At 47.8% G+C, this 22,490-nt stretch overlaps 1 protein-coding gene across 1 annotated transcript; it reads left to right on the top strand.

Annotated features, from left to right (window-relative positions):
* Window positions 1–2,599: 2,599 nt before the first annotated feature.
* Window positions 2,600–17,806, top strand: SLC39A1 (solute carrier family 39 member 1). Its single transcript, XM_077920449.1, has 4 exons — window positions 2,600–2,741; window positions 12,629–13,001; window positions 14,277–14,407; window positions 15,525–17,806. The coding sequence occupies exons 2-4, from the start codon at window positions 12,803–12,805 to the stop codon at window positions 16,212–16,214; spliced, it is 1,020 nt and encodes a 339-aa protein (XP_077776575.1). The 5' UTR covers window positions 2,600–2,741; window positions 12,629–12,802; the 3' UTR covers window positions 16,215–17,806.
* The last annotated feature ends 4,684 nt before the right edge of the window (window positions 17,807–22,490 follow it).

Genomic DNA, 22,490 nt, shown 5'->3' with positions numbered 1-22,490 from the left:
TGCCATAAATCGGTGGCTGGAGCCCACTCATTTCTATGCAGGGCAGACCTCTTGAAATCAATGGACCAAAGTTAGGCTTGCCAGGAGCCACATAATATCCCTTTCTGCACTGCTAATAAATCAATATTTTAGTGTGGCAGTACTTACACTTTGAAACTCCCTGCATGTTATTATTTATTCATTTACTGCCCTTTATCCGTAGATCTCAGGATCACAACATGAAATCGCAATATAAAAAACAGGAAATGCATAACAAAAATAAGAACAAAGCTGAACAAATAATCCCAGCTCCCAAACACATTGAAAAGGATATGAGATGTCAATCAGCCAAAGGCCTGGTTGAAGAGAAACATTTTTTGCCTGGCGCCTAGAGGTGTATTATGAAGGTGCCAGGCAAACCTTCCTAGGGAGAGCATTCGGCAAATGTGGAGCCACTGCAGAAAAGGCCCCACTATCAAGTTGCCACCCTAGGGCCCTCTCGTGGAGGAAGCACATGAAGAAGGGCCTCAGAGGATGATCTCAGGATCCAGGTCAGTTCATATGGAGAGAGTTGGTCCTTGAGGTATTGTGGTCCTGAGTCCTCTATAGGACAAAAGCAGCACTTTGATCTGAGCCCGAAAACTAATTGGCAGCCAGTATGGTCAACAGGAAGGCACTTTCTTCACTCTGTGCTTTTTGGTGCCTGCTAAAAACAATTTTGTTTAGACAAGCTTACCCAGATGTGTTAAAAGGTCTGCCTTGCATTCGTATCGAGATCATTCTGTCATTTTTGAGACTGCATCCCAGTACAGCTTTTGCCACTCTTTTGTTGACTATGAGGGCCACTCCATTTCTTTTATGAGATGTGGTGCTGGAGGAGACTCTTGAGAGTCCCATGGACTGCAAGAAGATCAAACGCATCCATTCTGAAGGAAATCAGCCCTGAGTGCTCACTGGAAGGACAGATCCTGAAGCTGAGGCTCCAATACTTTGGCCATATCATGAGAAGAGAAGACTCCCTGGAAAAGACCCTGATGTTGGGAAAGATGGAGGGCACAAGGAGAAGGGTACGGCAGAGGACGAGATGGTGGGACAGTGTTCTCGAAGCTACGAACATGACCAAACTGCGGGAGGCAGTGGAAGACAGGAGTGCCTGGCGTGCTCTGGTCCAGGGGGTCACGAAGAGTCGGACACGACTAAACGACTAAACAACAACAACAACCCAGATATGTTAAAAGAAAATGGGAGAAGGGAGAAAATTATATCAAACAGGATTAAGCCGCTTCCCCTGTTCTTGGCATGCATGTGAAATGCTTCAAAATGAAGCAGTAAACAGCTGGATTGCCATGATTTCAGTAAACGGGGAAGAAAATGAGCACATAGACAACACATTGTAGTCAGTTGTAATTGCAAATATTCCAAGCTTGGGCAGATGGCTGTCGAGAGCGTTTCAGGGAGTCTGCTCTTGAGTGCGGTTTAACAATCAATTCTTCTTCCCAGGGGCTCTGGGAACTGTAGCTCTGATTGGGGAAGAGGGGGCTTCCTAACAACTCTCATCTTAACAAACTACAGTTCCCATTATTCTCTGGAGAAAGTCATGGCTGTTTAAAGTGGTATGGTGCAGATGGGGCCTTGGTTGGAAAGGTACCACTCCTACTTTACGCCAGCTTTTGCCAACATTTGCTCTCCAAATGTTTTGAACTACAACTCCCATCAGCCCAAAACATCTGGAGGGCCCCAGGTTGACGAAGCCTGTTCTATTTGTCTTACAACAAAAAGGATAAAAACTGCTCAACCTCACACTACCAGATAAATCAGATCTGCCTAATTATTTTATCTCAGGCATAGGCAAATTTGGCTCTCCAGATGTTTTAGGACTACAATTCCCATCATCCCTGACCACTGGTCCTGTTAGCTAGGGATGATGGGAGTTGTAGTCCAAAAACATCTGGAGAACCGAGTTTGCCTATGCCTGTTTTATCTTAATCTGAAAGTGCAAAGCGCCTTAAAGCGGAAATGTGAAATATATACCTCAATATTGTCTACACACTGACTGGCAGCCTTCCCTTAAAAAGAATTTGCAAGATTCTAGTCCTTATGGAACGGAGCAAATAGGAGGATAGGAAACTGCCTTAATATGACATCTGGTCTATATAGCTGAGTATTGCGATTATATATATATACACACGTGTGTGTATCTAATGCTAGTCCTGCGCTGAGTAGACCCATTCAGCCTGTCAGTCGCGTACATTAGCTTCAATGGGTTTACTCTGAGGAGGAGCACTGGATCTAACTATATTTAACTTTGTTTTGTTTTGCTTTACACTCACATAATGTATGTATATTACTTTATGTGAGTGTAAAGCAAAACAAAACAAAACAAAACAAAACCAAGCCTTGTTGCAGAGGCCCGGGAGAGGGAGAAATTGAAAACCAACGCTTGCCTTCTTCTTATTGGCTCAAATCATACGGCTCTGCCCGCCTTCCTCAAGCTCCCATTGGTTAAGAGGACATCTTTTTTCCCCCCGCCCACTTTCGAACGCCCAGACATCGAAGAAGCGTCACCGGGGCTCCCATTGGCCGACAGGGCGCTTTTTCCTCTTCTGCGCCCCGCCCTTTCGAATGTTCCTGTGACACGGCCGGCTGGCCCGACGTTCCCATTGGCGGTGGGGGACTTCTCTTGTTCGCATCGCCCCGCCTTTTGGAACGTCCCGACTCCTACGGAGCTTGTGTTGAGTTGGGAGGCGACGGGGCCGGAGGAGGTGAGTTCGGCGACGCGGATCAAGGCCGCGAGGGCAGGAGCGGGGCTTCGGGGGCTCTAGACCGGTCTCTGCCCCTTGGCCTCCTATTTTTTGGGGGTGGTAGATGACGGGGGTCGTGTAAGATTTCTGGATCGCCCCATCTTACACCGGCCCATTTAGCCTAGTATTGTCTGCACTGACCGGCAGCGGCTCTCCAGCGTTTCAGGGAGGGAGTGATTTTAAGGGTTGGACCTGGGACTTTACGCCAAACATACAGAACTATGCCCCTCCCTTAAAAATAATTGCAAGATTCCAGCCCCCATGGGACCAAATAGGAGTGTAGGACGTAGCCTTCATATGGCCATTGGTCTATCTAGCTCAGTATTGCCCACACGGACTGGCAGCAGTTCTCCAGGGTTTTAGGCAGGGAGTCTTTCCTAGCTGTACCAGGATTGGACCTGAGACCTTTTGTGTGTCTGCTCTACCCTTGAGCTACAGGCCTTTCTCCTTCAAATCTGTACTTTGAAGTAAAGCCTGTTGAATTCAATGGGGCTTACTCCCAGGTAAGTGGGTATACACACCAAATTTTAGTCTAAAATTCAATTAATGCTTACTTATAAAGCTTGTACTGTATTCAGTGTTAGCCCTGCTCTGAGTAGACCCCTTGATATTGCTAGACATGGCATATGTTTGGTCCATTAATGGTTGTACTGTGGGATGCGGACACCCCATACCTTAAAGCCCATCTCTCCCTAAGTACCTTGTGAACTGTAGTTCAGGGTGCCGGGTACTAGGAATTGCAGCTCTGTAAGGGGTAAACTACAATTCCCAGGATCATTTTATTCTGGATTGGTTTTACAGTGGTACTTCAGGTTACATACGCTTCAGGTTACAGACTCTGCTCACCCAGAATTAGTACCTTGGGTTAAGAACGTTGCTTCAGGATGAGAACAGAAATCATGCTCTGGTGGCACAGCAGCAGCAGGAGGCCCCATGAGCTAAAGTGGGGCTTCAGGTTAAGAACAGTTTCAGGTTAAGAACGGACCTCCAGAACGAATTAAGTACTCAACCCGAGGTACCACTGTATTTGATGTTTTAATGTGTTGAAAATGGCTTTGAGATTTTTTCTTTAAAATATAAAGCGGCATAGAAATGAAATTAACAACAATAATAATAATACCTCATGTAACAAAAAAAAAGTGCCTAGACATTCTGTTGTGGCAACCATAATCTGGGTTTAAGGTGCCATTTGGCGATTAAATTATATATCTGAGTTTCTAACACTCGCCGTCCAATCTTGGCCACAAAGCATACTGAGATCTTCAGGCTACCTTGCATCTAGCTCTATCTGACTTTGGGGTATACCTGCCGAAATCAGAAGAGGTGACTAATTTCAATCCTTTAAATTCAGGATTTAGGTCACACTCATACTGCACATTTAAAGCACTTTGATACTGCTTTAAGCAGTCATGGCTTTCCCCAAGGAATCCTGGGAACTGTAGTTTGCTAAAGGTGATGCGAGTTATTAGGACACCCCCCCCCTTCTCCCTTCACAGAGCTACAATTCCCAGAGTTCTCTGGGAAGAGGGGTTGATGGTGAAACCTCTCTGGGAATTGTAACTATGGGAAGGGAATAGAGGTCTCCTAACAACTCTTTGTATGGGACGCGGGTGGCGCTGTGGGTAAAACCTCAGCGCCTAGGACTTGCCGATCGCATGGTCGGCGGTTCGAATCCCCGCGGCGGGGTGCGCTCCCGTTGCTCGGTCCCAGCGCCTGCCAACCTAGCAGTTCGAAAGCACCCCCGGGTGCAAGTAGATAAATAGGGACCGCTTACTAGCGGGAAGGTAAACGGCGTTTCCGTGTGCGGCTCTGGCTCGCCAGAGCAGCTTTGTCACGCTGGCCACGTGACCCGGAAGTGTCTCCGGACAGCGCTGGCCCCCGGCCTCTTGAGTGAGATGGGCGCACAACCCTAGAGTCTGTCAAGACTGGCCCGTACGGGCAGGGGTACCTTTACCTTTACTTTTTAACAACTCTTTGCACCCTTAACAAACTACAGCTCCCAGGATTCTTTAGGGGCAACCCTGACTTAAGGGGGCTTAGAGGAGACCCCCCCTGAGCTACAATTCCCAATTTATTTCTCTATTGCATATATATCCCACTTTCTCCCCACCCCAGGAGTTCAAGGTGGCGTCCATGATTCTCCCCCTCCTCCTTTACTACCCACAACAGCTCTGTGAGGTAGGTTTGGCTGAGAGGCAGTGACTGGGCCTAGTCTGATGCTGTAACCCAGGAGTCGGCAAAGTTTTTGTGGCTTCGGCCAGTTCATGGTCCCGCAGATGCTGTGGTGGGCCAGAGTGCGCATGCATGCGCAAATACTATTTCCGGCACTCCTTCTGGCCTGGAGGAGGCGTGCACAGCTTTCCATTGTCTGCAGAGCTTCCTGCAGCCAGTGGGAAGACGGCCAGCACCAGCATCGCGGAAGGTGGTCCCCACTCTGCTCTGCGCTGGTTTAGCGGAGCGCACGGGAGCCGACCGAGCGGGCAGCGGGGGTTCATGGGCTGGTTAATCGACCTCCATGGGCCGCTTGTGGCCCATGGGCCTTAGGTTGCCAACCCCTGCTCTAACCACTACACCACAATGGCTTTTACTGAAGAAGGATTGATTGTTAAACCACTCTGGGAATTAATGCTGTGCACCTCTGCCCCCGGGACGCAAGTGGCGCTGTGGTCTAAACCACAGAGCCTAGGGCTTGCGATCAGAAGGTCGGCGGTTCAAATCCCCGCGACGGGGTGAGCTCCCGTTGCTCGGTCCTTGCGTCTGCCAACCTAGCAGTTTGAAAGCACAAAAAGTGCAAGTAGATAAATTGGTACCGCTCTGGCGGGAAGGTAAACGGTTTTTCCGTGCGCTGCTCTGGTTCGCCAGAATCGGCTTAGTCCTGCTGGCCACATGACCCGGAAGCTGTACGCCGGCTCCCTCGGCCAATAAAGCAAGTGCCGCAACCCCAGAGTCGTCCGCGACTGGACCTAACATTCAGGGGTCCCTTTACCTTTACCTTTACCTCTGCCCCATGTCTGGCAGATTCTGGCCAAGCATCATGCATGCTGGCATGTTGGAAAGGATCTCGGTCCTGTATACCTGAAGGAGTATCTCCACCCCCATCGTTCTGCCCGGACACTGAGATCCAGTGCTGAGGGCCTTCTGGTGGTTCCTTCATTGCGAGAAGTGAGGTTACAGGGAACCAGGCAGAGGGCCTTCTCGGTAGTGGCACCCACCCTGTGGAACACCCTCCCTTCAGATGTGAAGGAAATAAGCAGCTATCCTATCTTTAAAAGACATCTGAAGGCAGCCCTGTTCAGGGAAGTTTTTAATATTTAATGCTGTACTGTTTTTAACATTTGATTGGGAGCCGCCCAGAGTGGCTGGGGAGACTCAGCCAGATGGGCGGGGTATAAATAATAAATTATTATTATTATTATTATTATTATTATTATTATTATTATCATCATCATCTGCCCCAGTTTGGATCACGTTTCCATTTATTTGGACTACAGTCCATAAATGCTAAACGCAGTGCGGGGTTATCAAGACAACTGCGGCTGAGAGAGGAACACAATATACTTGCACACCGGTTGTGCCTTTTAAGGGTGTTGTGAAATCCATGAAAAATCGGAAGTAGTTCAAAAATAAATAAAGGCAGGAAGCATTGAATCTGAACTCCTCTTTAAGGACAGGGCGATCTGTGGCCCTCTAGACATTGTTGGACTGTAATTCCTGTCATTCCTGAGCATGGACCATGCAGGCTGGAGCTGATGGAAGTTGGAGGCAGCGGTGGTGTAGTGGTTAGTGTGTCAGGCCAGGGTTCAAATTCTGACTCAAAGTAAATAAATATAGCCTCCTTTTGATGGCTAATATTTTATATCATCTTAGTTTTGGAGTCTGCCATTCAAATTGAGACACTGAATTCATCCAAATCCCCCAAAGAGGAGAGATTTACCCCAATCGCAGAATTCCTATTTGCTTGGAAATTTTGTTTGGCAAAATGAGTGTCATACAGTCTTGGACAGAGTATGAATCCCTGTGATGGAACTTGGGTGGCCTGAGGTGGAAAGATCCCGGGGCGAATAACAGACTTCTCACCTGGGGTGAATTGAAAACTGCTTCCAGGTGATCAAACCAGGAAACACTGCTATTTTTTTAATTCTTCTCCACTCCTCTGTCTCAAATTTAGACCACCAGTGACTTTGTGCTGCTGTAGGCAGAGTAAGAGACTTTTCTTGTGGACTAGGAACTTTTGTGGGCCTCTTTATGAAGCTTATACAGTGGTACCTCGGGTTACATATGCTTCAGGTTACATACGCTTCAGGTTACATACCCAGAAATATTACCTCGGGTTAAGAATTTTGCTTCAGGATGAGAACAGAAATTGTGCTCTGGCGGCGCGGCGGCAGCAGGAGGCCCCATTAGCTAAAGTGGTGCTTCAGGTTAAGAACAGTTTCAGGTTAAGAACGGACCTCCGGAACGAATTACCGTATTTTTCACTATAAGACGCACCTAGTTTCTGGAGGAGAAAACAATAATTTCTTTTTTCTGAATCTCAGAAGCCCGAACAGCAAGAGGGATAGCTGAGTAGTGAAAGCAGCAATCCCTCTTGCTGTTCTGGCTTCTGGGATAGCTGCGCAGCCTGCATTCGCTCCATAAGACGCACACACATTTCCTCTTACTTTTTAGGAGGGAAAAAGTGAGTCTTATAGAGCAAAAAATACTAAGTACTTAACCCAAGGTACCACTGTATACAAAGATGATTTTTTGCTCCTGCTCCCACTACTGCCTGGCAAAAATTGGATAAGCGTGTCCAACTAGGACTGCTAAGACCTGGGTTCAAGATGTTTCTTGCTCAGCCAACAAGCATGGTCAGGGATGGTGGGAGGTTGTGGCCCAAAACATCTGGATTGTTGATAAGGCTGGCTTAGGCAGAATTACGGTAACTTTCCTCCTTCCTCTTTTGATGACCGCGGTCTGTGCAGCCAGGTGGCTGATAAGAGACGAGGCAAAAGTGAATCCGGCAATTTCAGTATTTGTTTTTCCAATCTTAAATCCACACATCTACATTTCCATTTCAGTTTGGGATATTTTTTAAGTCCTTATATAAACTCATCAACATTTTAGTTTGAATTATTATTCAAGCCTAGGGCTTGCCGATCAAAAGGTCGGCGGCTCGAATCCCCGCGGTGGGGTGCGCTCCCGCTGCTCGGTCCCAGCACCTGCCAACCTAGCAGTTCGAAAGCACCCCCGGGTGCAAGTAGATAAATAGGGACCGCTTACCAGCGGGAAGGTAAACGGCGTTTCCGTGTGTGGCTCTGTCTCGCCAGATGCAGCTTTGTCACGCTGGCCACGTGACCCGGAAGTGTCTCCAGACAGCGCTGGCCCCCAGCCTCTTGAGTGAGATGGGTGCACAATCCCAGAGTCTGTCAAGACTGGCCCGTACGGGCAGGGGTACCTTTACCTTTTTATTTTTATTTTTGTATGCAGTTTTTGCCTGATAATGCACACTTTGCAAGTCATTCCCTTGCTATAATGCTTGTTTGGAATATTGTATTTTTCCTAGTGAATGCACTTATTTTTATTTACTTAACAGGAGTTTATTTATTTATGCTATGTTGAAAATTTATATCCCGCTTTATCGCAATTCCCTCTGAATGGGGTATATCGGGTTCAGCAAAGACAATAATGAGCAAGCCTGTTTGAATACGAACCATAAAAATCAGAAATGGTTTAAAATCTCTCCCGGAACAAAAAGTTAAGCACCAGAAGTATAACATTTTGATGTGTTGGTCAGGGTGTTGGGCCTAACCTGGGAGAAACCTGGGTTCGAATCTCCACTCAGATCAGGTAGAGATATAAGGAACTAGGCAGGTCCGTGAGGAACCCTGAACCCAAATTGTTAAGGGCATTGCAAATTAATGCAATTAATTTACCGTATTTTTCACTCCATAAGACACACTTTTTTCTTCCTAAAAAGTAAGGGGAAATATCCACCCCCATCGTTCTACCTGGACACTGAGGTCCAGCGCCAAGGGCCTTCTGGCGGTTCCCTCACTGTGAGTAGCCAAGTTACAGGGACCAGGCAGAGGGCCTTCTCAGTAGTGGCACCCACCCTGTGGAACGCCCTCCCACCAGATGTCAAAGAGATAAACAACTACCAAACTTTTAGAAGACATCTGAAGGCAGCCCTGTTTAGGGAAGCTTTTAATGTTTAATAGATTATTGTATTGCGGGCCACATGACCCAGAAGCTGTACGCTGGCTCCCTCGGCCAGTAAAGCAAGATGAGCGCCGCAACTCCTGAGTCATCTGCGACTGGACCTCATGGTCAGGGGTCCCTTTACCTTTAGTCATGAGAAGAAAAGTGTCGTTAATTTTGCTTTCACATAAAGAATATTAGCCTTTTCTGGTTACCAAGTCTAGTTCAAGAGTGGCCGGGGAATAAATAAATTATTATTATTATTAGTAGTAGTAAGCGAATGCACTGGACGGCAGCGGGATCCCTTTTGAACCGGCCAGAGTCCTGGCACTGTGCAGCAGGAGTCAGCAAACCTTTTCAGCAGGGGGCCGGTCTACTGTCCCTCAGACCTTGTTGGGGGCCGGACTATATTTTGATAAAACAACAGCGAACGAATTCCTATGCCCCACAAATAACCCAGAGATGCATTTTAAATAAAAGCACACATTCTACTCATGTAAAAACACACTGATTCCCAGACCGTCCGCGGGCCGGATTTAGAAGGCGATTGGGCCGGATCCAGCCCCCAGGCCTCAGTTTGCCTACCCATGCTATGCAGTTTTTGCAGCAGTAGCAGTCAATGCATATCCGAGTCCGAAAGCTGCTCCTTCCCCCTCTGTTTGGGCGGGAGAAACATTACCGGAATCTGCCGGCCTCATGACTCACTTACAGCAACAGAGGCCAGGAAGTTCCCAGAATACGGTTTAGGATCTGCTGATCCGTAATCTGCCCTTTCTAGTGCGAGCTCCAACAAGGAGAGGCTGGAAAAAGATCTCTTTCCCTCCTCCCCCTGTTCTTTGGGTTCTTTTTTTTTTTAAAAAAAATATTTTTTATTACATTTCTTTTCGTGGTTTTATACATTCCAAATAGTACAGAAGAAACCAAATACAAGAAACAATTTTTTGATTTTTTTTGAACGTAAAAAAAGGAAAAAACCTTAATGAGTTTATAAATATATAAACATTCCACTTTCCGTAAATCCTCTTTTGACCTCCCCACACCTTCCGAATCTGCGTTCTTTGTAATAACAATATCAGCAATTTGTTACCTTGTTTCAAACCTTGTTGCAACTTTCAGTTATTATGTCTCCGTATTCAATATGTTGTATCTCAATTATAATACCTTTAAAATAAACATAATATGTTTGGTTCACTTGTCATCTTTTCTCATTTGTGACTTATTTTACCATTTGCTTAATCAAATTTGCTAAAGCATAACATTTCCAATAACATGCACTATCTTAAGATTCATACAACTTATAATATTTTTGCAAATAGTCTTTAAATTTTTTCCAATCACCCTCAACTGATTCTTCATCCAAATCTCGGATTCTGCCGGTCATTTCAGCTAATTCCATGTAGTCCATCAACTGCGTCTGCCATTCCTCCAGCGCCCCTGTTCTTTGGGTTCTTAGTTTTTAGGTCCCCCCCCCCCACTTGCGGACAGGAGAAGGGGAATCCATTTCCTGGAATGGCTGTTGATGGTGGGAGAAGGCTACTGTAATTTTAAAAGCATTTTATGTTTTCTACAGAGATTCAACCAATTGAATTCCAGTAACAACTAAGGAGTTACGGAAAAGAAAACGAAATAAAAATTTGTTTTAAGCGGTCACAACTGCTAATAAGGAAGTGTAGGATACAGCTTAGAGCAGCGGTAGGCAACCTAAGGTCCGTGGGCCGGATCCGGCCCAATCGCCTTCTAAATCCGGTCTGCGGATGGTCCAGGAATCAGTGTGTTTTTACATGAGTAGAATGTGTCCTTTTATTTAAAATGTATCTCTGGGTTATTTGCTAAGAGGCAAGGGGGGCAGGGGGGGCAGCTGGAGGTGCCAAGGACTATCAAACTTTGAAAAGCTGGCATCACTGGATCATCAGTTTTGTTGAATAGACAAAATAGTTGTAACCGGATTTTGAGTAATTGTGCAATTAATTGTTCCTGTTTCCAGTTTTGTTGTGCTATTACAGTGGGGCCTCGCAAGGCGAAATTAATTTGTTCCGCGAGTTTTGTCACCTTGCGATTTTTTTCGTCTTGCGAAGCACGATGTTGGGAAACTTTTGGAAAAGCTTCAAAAATCACCAAAGTCTTTAAAAACCTCAAAAAAGGCTACCACACCGCGTTCTATGAGTTGCTCCTCGAAGTCAAGTCGCAACTGTATTAACGGTGTTAAGAAAAAGGAAACAAACTTGCAATACTTGCGAAGCAAGCCCATAGGGAAAATCGTCTTGCGAAGCAGCTCAAAAGACAAAAAACCCTTTCATCTAGCGAGTTTTTTGTCTTGCGAGGCATTCGTCTTGCGAGGTACCACTGTATCTTCCTTAGTGCGTTGTGGAAACCACTATTCTGAATAATGCTTTTTGTGCGTTTGTGGAACCAAGGGGAGCAGTGAACCCAAAAGTTTTAGTATCTCTGTTTTGAGCTGTTTTCACATTGTATTTTAACTGTTGCGACCCACCCTGGCCCCTTCGGGTGAAGGGTGGATAATTAATAATAGTATTATTAAATGGAACTCCTATTTGGGGACTTCCCTGGCTTTTTTCTGGCCCACGGAGGACCAGTCTGGATAGCGGGCCTTGGTGAAGATTTGACGTTTTCATCCCCAAAAAGTTTTTGATGTGAGTTTCTACTGAAATGAGGCTGCATTTTAATGTTTTATTTTAATCAAGTTGTATTTTAATCAATTGTTTTTATATCTGGTGTTAGCCGCGCTGAGCCCAGTCTTGGCTGGGGAGGGCGGGGTATAAATAAAACTTCTTCTTCTTCTAATCATAGCTGTCAACTTTTCCCTTTTCTTGCGAGGAATCCTATTCAGAATAAGGGAATTTCCCTTAAAAAAAGGGAAATGTTGACAGCTATGCTTCTAATACAACAACCAGTATAAAGTAAGCAGCACATAAGCGGCACACAAAACATTACCAAACCATTCTACGTTCTAAATCTTATATTAATAATCCAAAAATTGAGAGAGCTATGTGCAAGAACTACTACAGAAGCCACAAACAGAAAACTCATTCAAATTGTGTCCAAAAGGAAGATTCAGTCTTTAAAGTTCCTTTAGCCAGGCTCCTGTAGATAGCAACAAAGGTAAGTTTGATCAAACGAAGTGTCGGCGATGTTGCGCCCATGAAGAGTTTATGCAGTTTCGCCCATGAAGTTTTGGTTTATGCCACGAGTGAATGTTTATAAATATATCAAAACTGTGAGAGAGAGTTTACTGGAGGAGCCCAAGACTCCCTGCTCCTGCCAACCTAGCAGTTCGAAAGCACAAAGTGCAAGTAGATAAATAGGTACCATTCCTGCGGGAAGGTAAACAGCATTTCCGTGCGCTGCTCTGGTTCGCCAGAAGCGGCTTAGTCATGCTGGCCACATGACCTGGAAGCTGTCTGCCGACAAACGCCTGCTCCCTCAGCCAATAAAGCAAGATGAGCGCCGCAACCCCAGAGTTGGTCACGACTGGACCCAATGGTCAGGGGTCCCTTTACCTTTAATACAACAACACCAATGGCTTTCAAAATGAGCGTTTGGGTTCCCTGCTGGTGCCCCTTGAAAATGCTTCCCCCTTGCCAACACCTTCGCTCCCTGTTCACTTTGGTTCCTAGCGCCGCTTCACTCTCTTTTCTTCCTCCTTGCAGGACGAACACCTCCTGGACCCTAATCACTCGGGGTTCCCCAAACCCGGCAGTGGATGAAGAGGATGGTGGCAGTTTGAGGGGAATCCTCTGCTCACTTGCACGGCGGTTAAGCACAAGGTTACGGGGCTTTGTGGACTCAGCCTGGAGTTGGCCAAGAAGCTCTGCACCGGAGCGATGGCCGCCGAGTTGAGGCCCGAGACGCAGCTGGAAGAGATGGTGTGGGAGCCTTATGCCCACGTGGTGGCTCTCCGCTCCGCCACGGGTTTGGAGGTGAAGCTGGGCTCTTTGGCTCTGCTACTGGTGGTGACCCTCTTGTGTGGGTTCCTTCCTCTCTGGGTCTTCCGGCGGCCGGGAGCCACAGCCAGCTCATCAGGTAAAAGAATGGCGAAATAATAATAAATAATAATATTTTATTTATACTCCACCCTCCCTGGCCAGAGCCGGGCTCAGAGCGGCTAACACCAATAAAATCACAGTAAAAACATAATAGGGGAAAAGAAAAAAGAAAAACAATTTAAAATACAGTGGTTGCCTCGGGTTACATACACTTCAGGTTACATACACTTCAGGTTGCAGACTCCGCTAACCCAGAAATAGTGCTTCAGGTTAAGAACTTTGCTTCAGGATGAGAACAGAAATCTCGCAGCAGCGGCACGGCAGCAGCAGGAGGCCCCATTAGCTAAAGTGGTGTTTCAGGTTAAGAACAGTTTCAGGTTAAGAACGGACCTCCGGAACAAATTAAGTACTTAACCCGAGGTACCACTGTACAGGTTAAAATGCAGACTCTTTTTAAAAGTAGCCCATAGATCAAAACGATAAGGGGAGGGAAAGATAAGGGTCAGACTGAGTCCAAACCAAAGGCCAGGCAGAACAGCTCTGTCTTGCAGGCCCTGCGGAAAGATGTCAAGTCCCGCAGGGCCCTAGTCTCTTGTGACAGAGCGTTCCACCAAGTCGGGGTCAGTACTGAAAAGGCCCTGGCCCTAGTTGAGACCAATCTAACCACCTTGCGACCTGGGACCTCAAAATGTTGTCATTTGTGGACCTTAAGGTCCTCTGCGGGGCATACCAGAAGAGGTGGTCCCGTAGGTACGTGGGTCCTAGGCCGCATAGTCAACAGTCATGGCTCCCTCTGAAGAACCCTGGGAAGTGTAGTTTGTTAAGGGTGCTGAGAGTACTTAGGAGACTTCCTTATTCCCCTTACAGAGCGACACTTCCCACAGCGGTTTCACAATCGATCCCACTTCACCAGGGAACTTGGACCTGTAGCTCTGGGTGGGGAATTGGGGGTGTCTCCTACCGGCTCCCCCTTAACAAACTACGCTTCCCAAGATTCTTTGGGGAAGCCATAATAGATTTGTAGGGGAATCTAGTCAAGCCCCCTGCAGTTTAGGAATCTTTTTGTCCCAGCATGGGGCCTGGATCCATGACCCTGAGATTAAACGTCTCCTGATACTGTTTTAAAAGCATAACGCAAGATGTGTCCTTGTCAGATAGCGGTCGCTTGCAGCTTTCCGTAGCCCGATATGAAGCAAGGCTAGGCTTTGCGATTTCAGACCAGCACCAAAATATTATTCTTCCCACTCGCCCTCTCACCCCATCTTTTCCTCTCTCCTCTTTCCTGCTCTGACGCTTCTTGCTCTCCCAACAGATTTCCGAAGGAAGGTTTTAAGCCTGGTGAGCTGTTTCGCTGGAGGTGTCTTCCTGGCTACGTGTCTCCTGGACTTGATCCCTGATTACCTTGCCGGTATTAATGAGGCCTTCAACAACTTGAGAGTCACGGTGAGCGAAGGCCCAGATTTTGCCACCAGTTATTTATCTATTATGAGGAGTTGCTGTATTTTTCGCTCTATAGGACACACCTTTTCCCCTCCAAAAATTAAGGGGAAATGTGTGTGCGTCTTATGGAGTGAATGCAGGCTCCTTGGCTTCAGCGATAGCAACGCGAAGCCTCCAAAGCCCAGAGGGAGCGCTCCCTCCACGCTCCGGAGGCTTCACATTGCTTTCGCTGAAGCCTGGAGAACGAGAGGGGTCGGTGCGCACCAACTCCACTTGCTCCACTCACTCTCCAGGCTTCAGGGATAGACTCTCCTGGCTTCAGCGGAAAGGAACCTGAAGCCTGCGGAGCGCAGCGGGAACTCGCACTGTGCTCCGAAGGCTTCAGGGATAGAATCAATTGGATTAGAATCAATTTGATTCCCTCCCCCTCTTTCTTTTTTCCTTTCTCCTCCTGTGAAGAGGCTGCATCTTAATGTTTTAATGTTGTATTTTAATATTTTTAAGTTGTATTTTAATCAACTTGTTTTTATTATTGTTAGCAGCCCGAGCCCGGTCTTGGCTGGGGAGGGTGGGGGATAAATAAAAATTATTATTATTATTATTATTGACACTTTCACGCCAACCATTTAAAGCACAGCTATAACTTGCAGTGCCCTAAAATAAAATGTGATGAAAATAATGTATAGATGGTATCTAACACCAACTAAAGGGGGACACAGGTGGTGCTGTGGTCTAAACCACAGAGCCTAGGACTTGCCAATCAGAAGGTCGGTGGTTCGAATCCCCGCAACGGGGTGAGCTCCCGTTGATCAGACCCTGCTCCTGCCCACCTAGCAGTTCGAAAGCACGTCAAAGTGCAAGTAGATAAATAGGTACAACTCTAGCGGGAAGGTAAACGGCGTTTCTGTGCGCTGCTCTGGTTCGCCAGAAGCGGCTTCGTCATGCTGGCCACATGACCCGGAAGCTGTACACCGGCTCCCTCGTCCAATAAAGCGAGATGAGCGCCGCAACCCCAGAGTCGGTCACGACTGGACCTAATGGTCAGGGATCCCTTTACCCTTTACCTTAACAAACCTCTGCCTCTGACCCTGTGCTCACACCTTTCCCTTCCTTCCCGCAGCTCCATTTCCCCCTGCAGGAGTTCATCTTGGCCATGGGCTTCTTCCTAGTCCTGGTCCTGGAGCAGATCGTCTTGGCCTACAAAGACCCAGCGGGATCCCTGGAAGAGACCCAGGCCCTCCTTGGCGCGGCCGCGAATCCCTCCACCTCCATCCAGGACCAGAGCTGGCCCGACGGGCCTCTGGCGCACCAGCACGGCCGGGACCGCCCCCACGTCCACGTGGACTTCAACGCCCACTCGGCCATCCGCTCGGTCGTCCTGCTCCTGGCCCTCTCGCTGCATTCCGTCTTCGAGGGGCTGGCCGTGGGGCTGCAGGAGGAGGAGGCCCAGGCACTGGAGATCTGCCTGGCCCTGCTGATCCACAAGGGGGTCATCGCCTTCAGCCTCAGCCTCAAGCTCCTGCAGGGGCGGCTGCGCCCCCGCGTGGTGGCCGCCTGCCTCTTCCTCTTCGCCATCATGTCCCCCCTGGGCATCGGGCTGGGGGTGGTGCTGACGGAGACCCCCCTGGCGGCCCTCCACCAGCTGTCGCGCTGCGTCCTCGAGGGCCTGGCCACCGGCACCTTTGTGTACATCACCTTTCTGGAGATCCTGCCCCACGAGCTCAACTCGTCCGAGCAGCGCATCCTCAAAGTCATCGTCCTCCTGGCAGGTTTCGCACTCGTCACCAGCATCCTGTTCATCAAGATCTGAGGAGGAGGAGGAGCGTGGGTTGTGGGCGGGCGAAGAGATGCCCTCGATCTGTGTCCTGAACTCACTCAGGGATCCCTTCGGACCCAAACCGCGCAGGGCTTTGACTTTCAGAAACTCGAGGGAGGAGGCTGAACCCAAGGCAGGCAAGCAATAATTTTCACAGACATCCCCAAAGATCTCCCCCAGAGGCAAAAATAGCAGAAAACAGAGACAGTCTGGTGACATGGAAGGGAGAGGGCGACAACGCGCACACACTATTCCTGCAAAAAACCCCACAAGCCTGTTTTTTTGTTTTGTTATGTTATCCCCTCCAGGAATTCATCCTACTCTGTTGATTTCCCCCTGCTGGTGGGGTTCCTATATGTTAGAACCCAGGTCCAAAACTTGGGATAAACAGGCTTATCTCCTTTTTAAAGATTCTACCCTCTTCCTCTCAAAATAGGAACGCTGTTTTAGACCTGCACTCTGGCTGTTCCCACAATCTCAGGCGCCCTTTGGGCCTAGCTGTGCTCTAGGCCTGCTTGCCTGGGGCGCCTCTGCTGTTGGGCGCAAGGTCAGAGTGTTTGGTGGGGTGTTAAGTGCTTATGCCCTCTTGTGAGTACGTAGCTATGAAGATAAAACCATAGCCAAATTTGGCGTGGGGATGGCTTGACAATCCTTCCCTGGGTTTTAAGAATTAAGCAGGTCTCAGAAACGGGCAGTCAGGCTGCATCTTGTCACCCTCTGCATGCTGGAGCAAGGGCTCTTGCGGCAGCAGAGGGGAGAGTTTGAATGCTGCGCCCTGGAGGAATCACAACACAACCGCTTGTGCGATTGGAATATCGTTACACCGGCTGGTGGCATGGTCTTTCGTGCAACTGAGTTGTCACCACCCCTCCTTATGTGGTTCCTTGCACAACCACACCCCCTCCGGTGTGATTGATATCTCAAAGCGATGTACCCAGGGCCCTTGTACACAACCCTTTGCCATGTTTTACAAATCAGTTTGCTCTTTTTAAAAAAACCCAGCAACAACAAACTGCTTTCTGGTGCCAAAATACTTCTCTGCCATCTCCACAGCTCGTTAACCGTCTTGCCTTAAAATGTTGGTGCCTTGACTGTTTCAAAAGGGCTCACCAACCGTGTGTGTGTTTGTGTGTATGTGTTTTGTACCGTGTGGTGTGGTGTGGTTGGTTGGGTTGAGTGAGTCAAACACTTTTAAATTTTGGTTGCCTCCTTTCCTTGACCAGCCCAAGCACTTTGGGGAGAACATTTCAGGGCCACCTTTGGGGGTTTTTTTTTTGTGTGTGTGTGTGTGGGGGGGGAATTCTTGCATTCCCTGTCTTAAGTGCCAAAGGTTTTTTTCTCACCTGCCCGGGGTGGGGTAATTCTGTGGGTTTTGCTCAAGTGAAAGTTGCACAAAACCGGTGTTGTGGATCAATTGACGCAGACGCAGCTTTTATTGGGGGAAATGATCCTTTTCCATTGAAGCACGTGAGGCTGAGAGAGACAATGTAAAATAGCTGTGTTCATGAATCTGCTGTAAGCTTGCTTGATACAGAGAGAATAATCTAGGAGGTATCTTTCATTAAACTGACATGTTTTAGGAACAACCTGCTGGTGTCTGTATTCTTGAGTTGCGCAGAAGCATTTTGCCAGGCCAGAGTGCAGAACGTTGGTTGTGTGTCTGTGAATCTTGTTCTGCTAATTAGGGATGAGGAATCTTTGACCTTCTAGATGCACATTTCTGGACTGCAACTTGCGTCAGGTCTAGTCAGGGATGACGGGTGTTGCATCCAGCAAGACCTTGCGAGCTGCAGGTTCCCTGTCCCTGTATTAACAGATGGTTAAACTCATGGGCCTGGTGTAAACAGAACGTAGACCTATGTTTGGTGCATGAGAAATTGGGCAAAAGACTCTTGCATTGCATTGGGTTGGACTACCTGACCCTGGGGTGTGGGTGGGTGGGTGTCTATGATTTTATGTTAACCAGCAATTGTGAATTTCCAGTCTGCCCCTGTTGAATTTCAGCACCGGGTCATTTTTGGGCTAGTGTAAGGACGCGGGTGGCGCTGTGGGTTAAACCACAGAGCCTAGGACTTGCAGATCAGAAGGTCGGCGGTTTAAATCCCCTTGACGGGGTGAGCTCCCGTTGCTTGGTCCCTGCTCCTGCCAACCTAGCAGTTCGAAAGCATGTCAAAGTGCAAGTAGATAAATAGGTACCACTCTGGCGGGAAGGTAAATGGTGTTTCCATGCACTGCTCTGGTTCGCCAGAAGCGGCTTTGTCATGCTGGCCACGACCCGGAAGCTGTACGCCGGCTCCCTCGGCCAATAAAGCGAGATGAGTGCCGCAACCCCAGAGTCGGCCACGACTGGATCTAATGGTCAGGGGTCCCTTTACCTTTAAGGGAATTATCACAAGTGTGGAGCTGCAGCTACGGACCTTTGCAGGGGGCAGTTGAGATGACTGCGGACAAAGAACGACTGAGACGTTGGACTCAGAACAAATTTCCCCAGCCATAAAATAGGTTATGTTTTCATTTAAAAGTGGGACCTCAGTGATCAGACCACCTCCCTTGATTGCATTAAGGCGTTTGCGAATGCTCAGTACCGGTCGCTTGTTGACTTGAGCAGCTTTTGTTCTTAAACCGTTTCCTGTCTCTGGGAGGCTGGTGGGTACTTGAGACGCCCACGACCCAAGCCGTTTTCGCTGGCTGGAAAATACTCGGGGGCGGCGAGTGGAAACGAAAGCAGCTTTGATATCCAGAGCGGTTTTTAAACGGAAGTTCAGCATACAGTTTCTTAACTTGGCGTATAGCAGTCGCCGTCCCGTTTTTTCAAAATTTCCACCCCTCTGGACCCTCCTTCCCATGTGCACAGCACTGCAAGGGATTTGGGAAGCGTGCGAAAAAGATGTCTCGTGGTACGTGCCTTGAAGATGCCCTCCCTCCCCTTCCCTGTGGCTGTTTTTTGGGGAAGATGACAGGCCGGCTCCATCAGGCCTCCTCTCCCTTCAGTCAGTAGAGCATCAAATCTCAGAATCATAGAGTTGGAAGGGGTCCCCAAAGGCCATCTAGTCGAACCCCCTGGAATGCAGGAATATCAACTGAAGCATCCAGGACATGTGGCCATCCAACCTCTGCTTAGAAACCTCCAAGGAGTCCACAACCTCTCATGGGCAGCGATAGAAATAATAATAATAATAATAATAATAATAATAATAATAATAATAATAATAATAATTATTATTATTTATACCCTGGCCAGAGCTGGGCTCACAGCGGCTAACACCAGTAAAATTACAGTAAAAACATAATAGGATAAAAAAAAAACCCAGTTTAAAATACAGGTTAAAATGCAATCTAAAATGCAGTCTCATTTAAAAAGTAGCCCATAGATCAAAACCATAAGGGGAGGGAAACATAAGGGTCAGACTGAGTCCAAACCAAAGGCCAGGCGGAACAGCTCTGTCCTGCAGGCCCTGTGGAAAGATGTCAAGTCCCGCAGGGCCCTGGTCTCTTGTGACAGAGCATTCCACCAAGTCGGGGCCAGTACTGAAAAGGCCCTGGCCCTAGTTGAGACCAATCTAACCACCTTGTGCCTCCGCAGGGCATACCAGGAGAGGCGATCCCTCTGAGAAACGAAAGCTAGGAGCTAAATGGCACCTTAAACCTGGAACATATAGGCACACTTTTTAATAACAAGAATACAAAGCTGAAAATGAATGAACTGCAGCTAAAATATTATGTTCACTTTTCACATGGTCTAGTTCAGGGGTTCCCAAACTTTTTTCAGAGAGGGCCAGATTTGATGAAGTGAACATGCGTGAGATATACTGCCACGGGGGCCAGGTTAAATCGACCGCGGGCCGGATTAGGCCCCCCAAAGCGGACTTTGGACATGCCTGGTCTAGTCCTTCCCCTGCCCACTCCCCCTAATATTCTTAAGAGGGTCTCTTCTCCAGTCTTCAGAGAGTAGCTAGAAGTGGGGAGGCAGGAAAAGCCCCTCTCCATCCTGCAGTTTTAATCTGAAATCTTAGGTGCAGTACTGTGCCCAAAGCTCGGAAACTGCTCATGATGTTCCCCGTCGCAAAATGCGCCTAGAACAATGGGAGTTTCGAACACTGTTCATGGGAGTCTATATTCCACTGTCAAACAGCTCTTAGTGTCAGCCCTTCCTGATATTGAGTCAGAATCTCCTTCCTTGTAACTTGGAACGTTGGTTGAAGTCCTGTCCTCCAGAGCAGAAGCTTGCTCCGTGGGATTTTTAATCTCAGCATCGGAGAGCCAGTGTGGCGTAGTGGTTAAAAGCGGTAGACTCGTAATCTGGTGAACCGGGTTCGCTTCCCCGCTCCTCCACAAGCAGCTGCTGGGTGACCTTGGGCCAGTCACACTTCTCTGAAGTCTCTCAGCCCCACTCACCTCACAGAGTGTTTGTTGTGGGGGAGGAAGGGAAAGGAGAATGTTAGCCGCTTTGAGACTCCTTAAAGGGAGTGAAAGGCAGGATATCAAATCCAAACTCTATCGTGGGTTGGAGTCCCACATTGGGCGAAAGATTCCTACGTTACAGCGGGTTGGACTAGATGACCCTTGGGGTCCCTTTCCAACTTCACAATTCCACGATTCTAGGACAGCAAAGGAGAGCTGAGAAGGAGAGTTCGTTCCGTCAGCTTTCCCAAAGGAGCTGCTGCATCAGGCCATCTCCTAACCCTGAACAGTAGAAGCTGGCCTTCATAAGAACAACCGGTTTAAGAATTGGTGGCCAAGTTTGATAATTCTTGTTTTGTTTAAAAATGTTAAGCTTGCAAGACTGTTTTGTTATAATTGGTTGTACACAAGCCACTTGGGGAGCCTTTCTGGCTGAAGAACGGAGTACAAATACTCAGAATAAATAAGATGGGGTTGACCAATCTCCCGAGGAAGGAATCCCCGTTTTAAGTTTCTGAGGAACGCTGTGGATCTGCCAAGAGGCTGTTTCCAAAGCCGCATTTACGATACCCAGCAAAGAGGCTGGCTCTTTGGTTGGGTTCGACCTGCGAAGAATGGGACGGGTTGGGTGGCTTGCAGCAATTATTTCGCCTTCTCCGTTTTGCCATTGGCCGAGCACCACCAGTTTGCTGCTTTGACGTTCTTTCTTTGCGGCCGTTTTTGGGCTTTTTTTCCTACGCAGAGGGTCTCGATGAAAGGATGTGGGCGGCGGAATCCTTCCTTCGCACGGAGCCCTCGGAATAAATGCTCCCTTGCATTCCTTTCTCGCCAGATGAAAACACGGATGGGGCTGACCGTGCCAAATTGCTTAATGAGATGGGAATGGAGCGGCCCAAATAAAAGGCGTTTTACTCCACCCACTCTGTTTGGAGGGCTGTGTGTGTGTTTGTCTGTTTCTCCCATACTGCCTTCATTAAAACACAGCTTTCTTCTGTGAAATTTCTGTTGAATCCGTGGACTTGGCAGTGAGAAAGCAGAACGGCCTGTAATGGAGTGAACGGGTTGGGGGTGCTAAAATCTCGTCTTGGGAAGAAATTGAAGGGTTGTATCCAATGGTAATCCTACTCGGGGCAAGTCAAATGAATGGACTTGACTACACCATGTGTGTTATACCGTAAAATCGGAAGGGACGCCAGGGGTCATCTAGTCCAACCCTCTGCGATGCAGGAATCTCAGCTAAAGCGTCCATGACAGATGGCAATCCAACCTGCTTAAAAAAAAGTTTAAAGCAGTGTCATGTCACTTTAAAGTCAGGGCTCCCCACGCCCCCCCAAATTGGGCACTGTACAGTGGTACCTCGGGTTAAGTACTTAATTCATTCCGGAGGTCCGTTCTTAACCTGAAACTGTTCTTAACCTGAAGCACCACTTTAGCTAATGAGGGCCTCCTGCTGCCGGAGCACGATTTCTGTTCTCATCCTGAAGCAAAGTTCTTAACCCGAGCTAATATTTCTGGGTTAGCAGAGTCTGTAACCTGAAGCATATGTAACCTGAAGCGTATGTAACCCGAGGTACCACTGTACTGTATTTTGCTATGTTAGGATAACCTATTCCAGTGTTACAGTTCTGTGGGTTTCCTGGGAAGAGGGATCACACTTCAGGATCACACTTCAAAACGACCTTGACAGATTAGAGAACTGGGCCAAAACAAACAAGATGAACTTTAACAGGGAGAAATGTAAAGTATTGCACTTGGGCAAAAAAAAAAATGAGAGGCACAAATACAAGATGGGGGACACCTGGCTTGAGAGCAGTACATGTGAAAAGGATCTAGGAGTCTTGGTTGACCACAAACTTGACATGAGCCAAC

This window comes from Podarcis muralis, chromosome 16 (assembly GCF_964188315.1).
Source record: "Podarcis muralis chromosome 16, rPodMur119.hap1.1, whole genome shotgun sequence".
Lineage (NCBI taxonomy): Eukaryota > Metazoa > Chordata > Lepidosauria > Squamata > Lacertidae > Podarcis > Podarcis muralis.
This window is presented reverse-complemented; position numbering and strand designations above follow the sequence as displayed.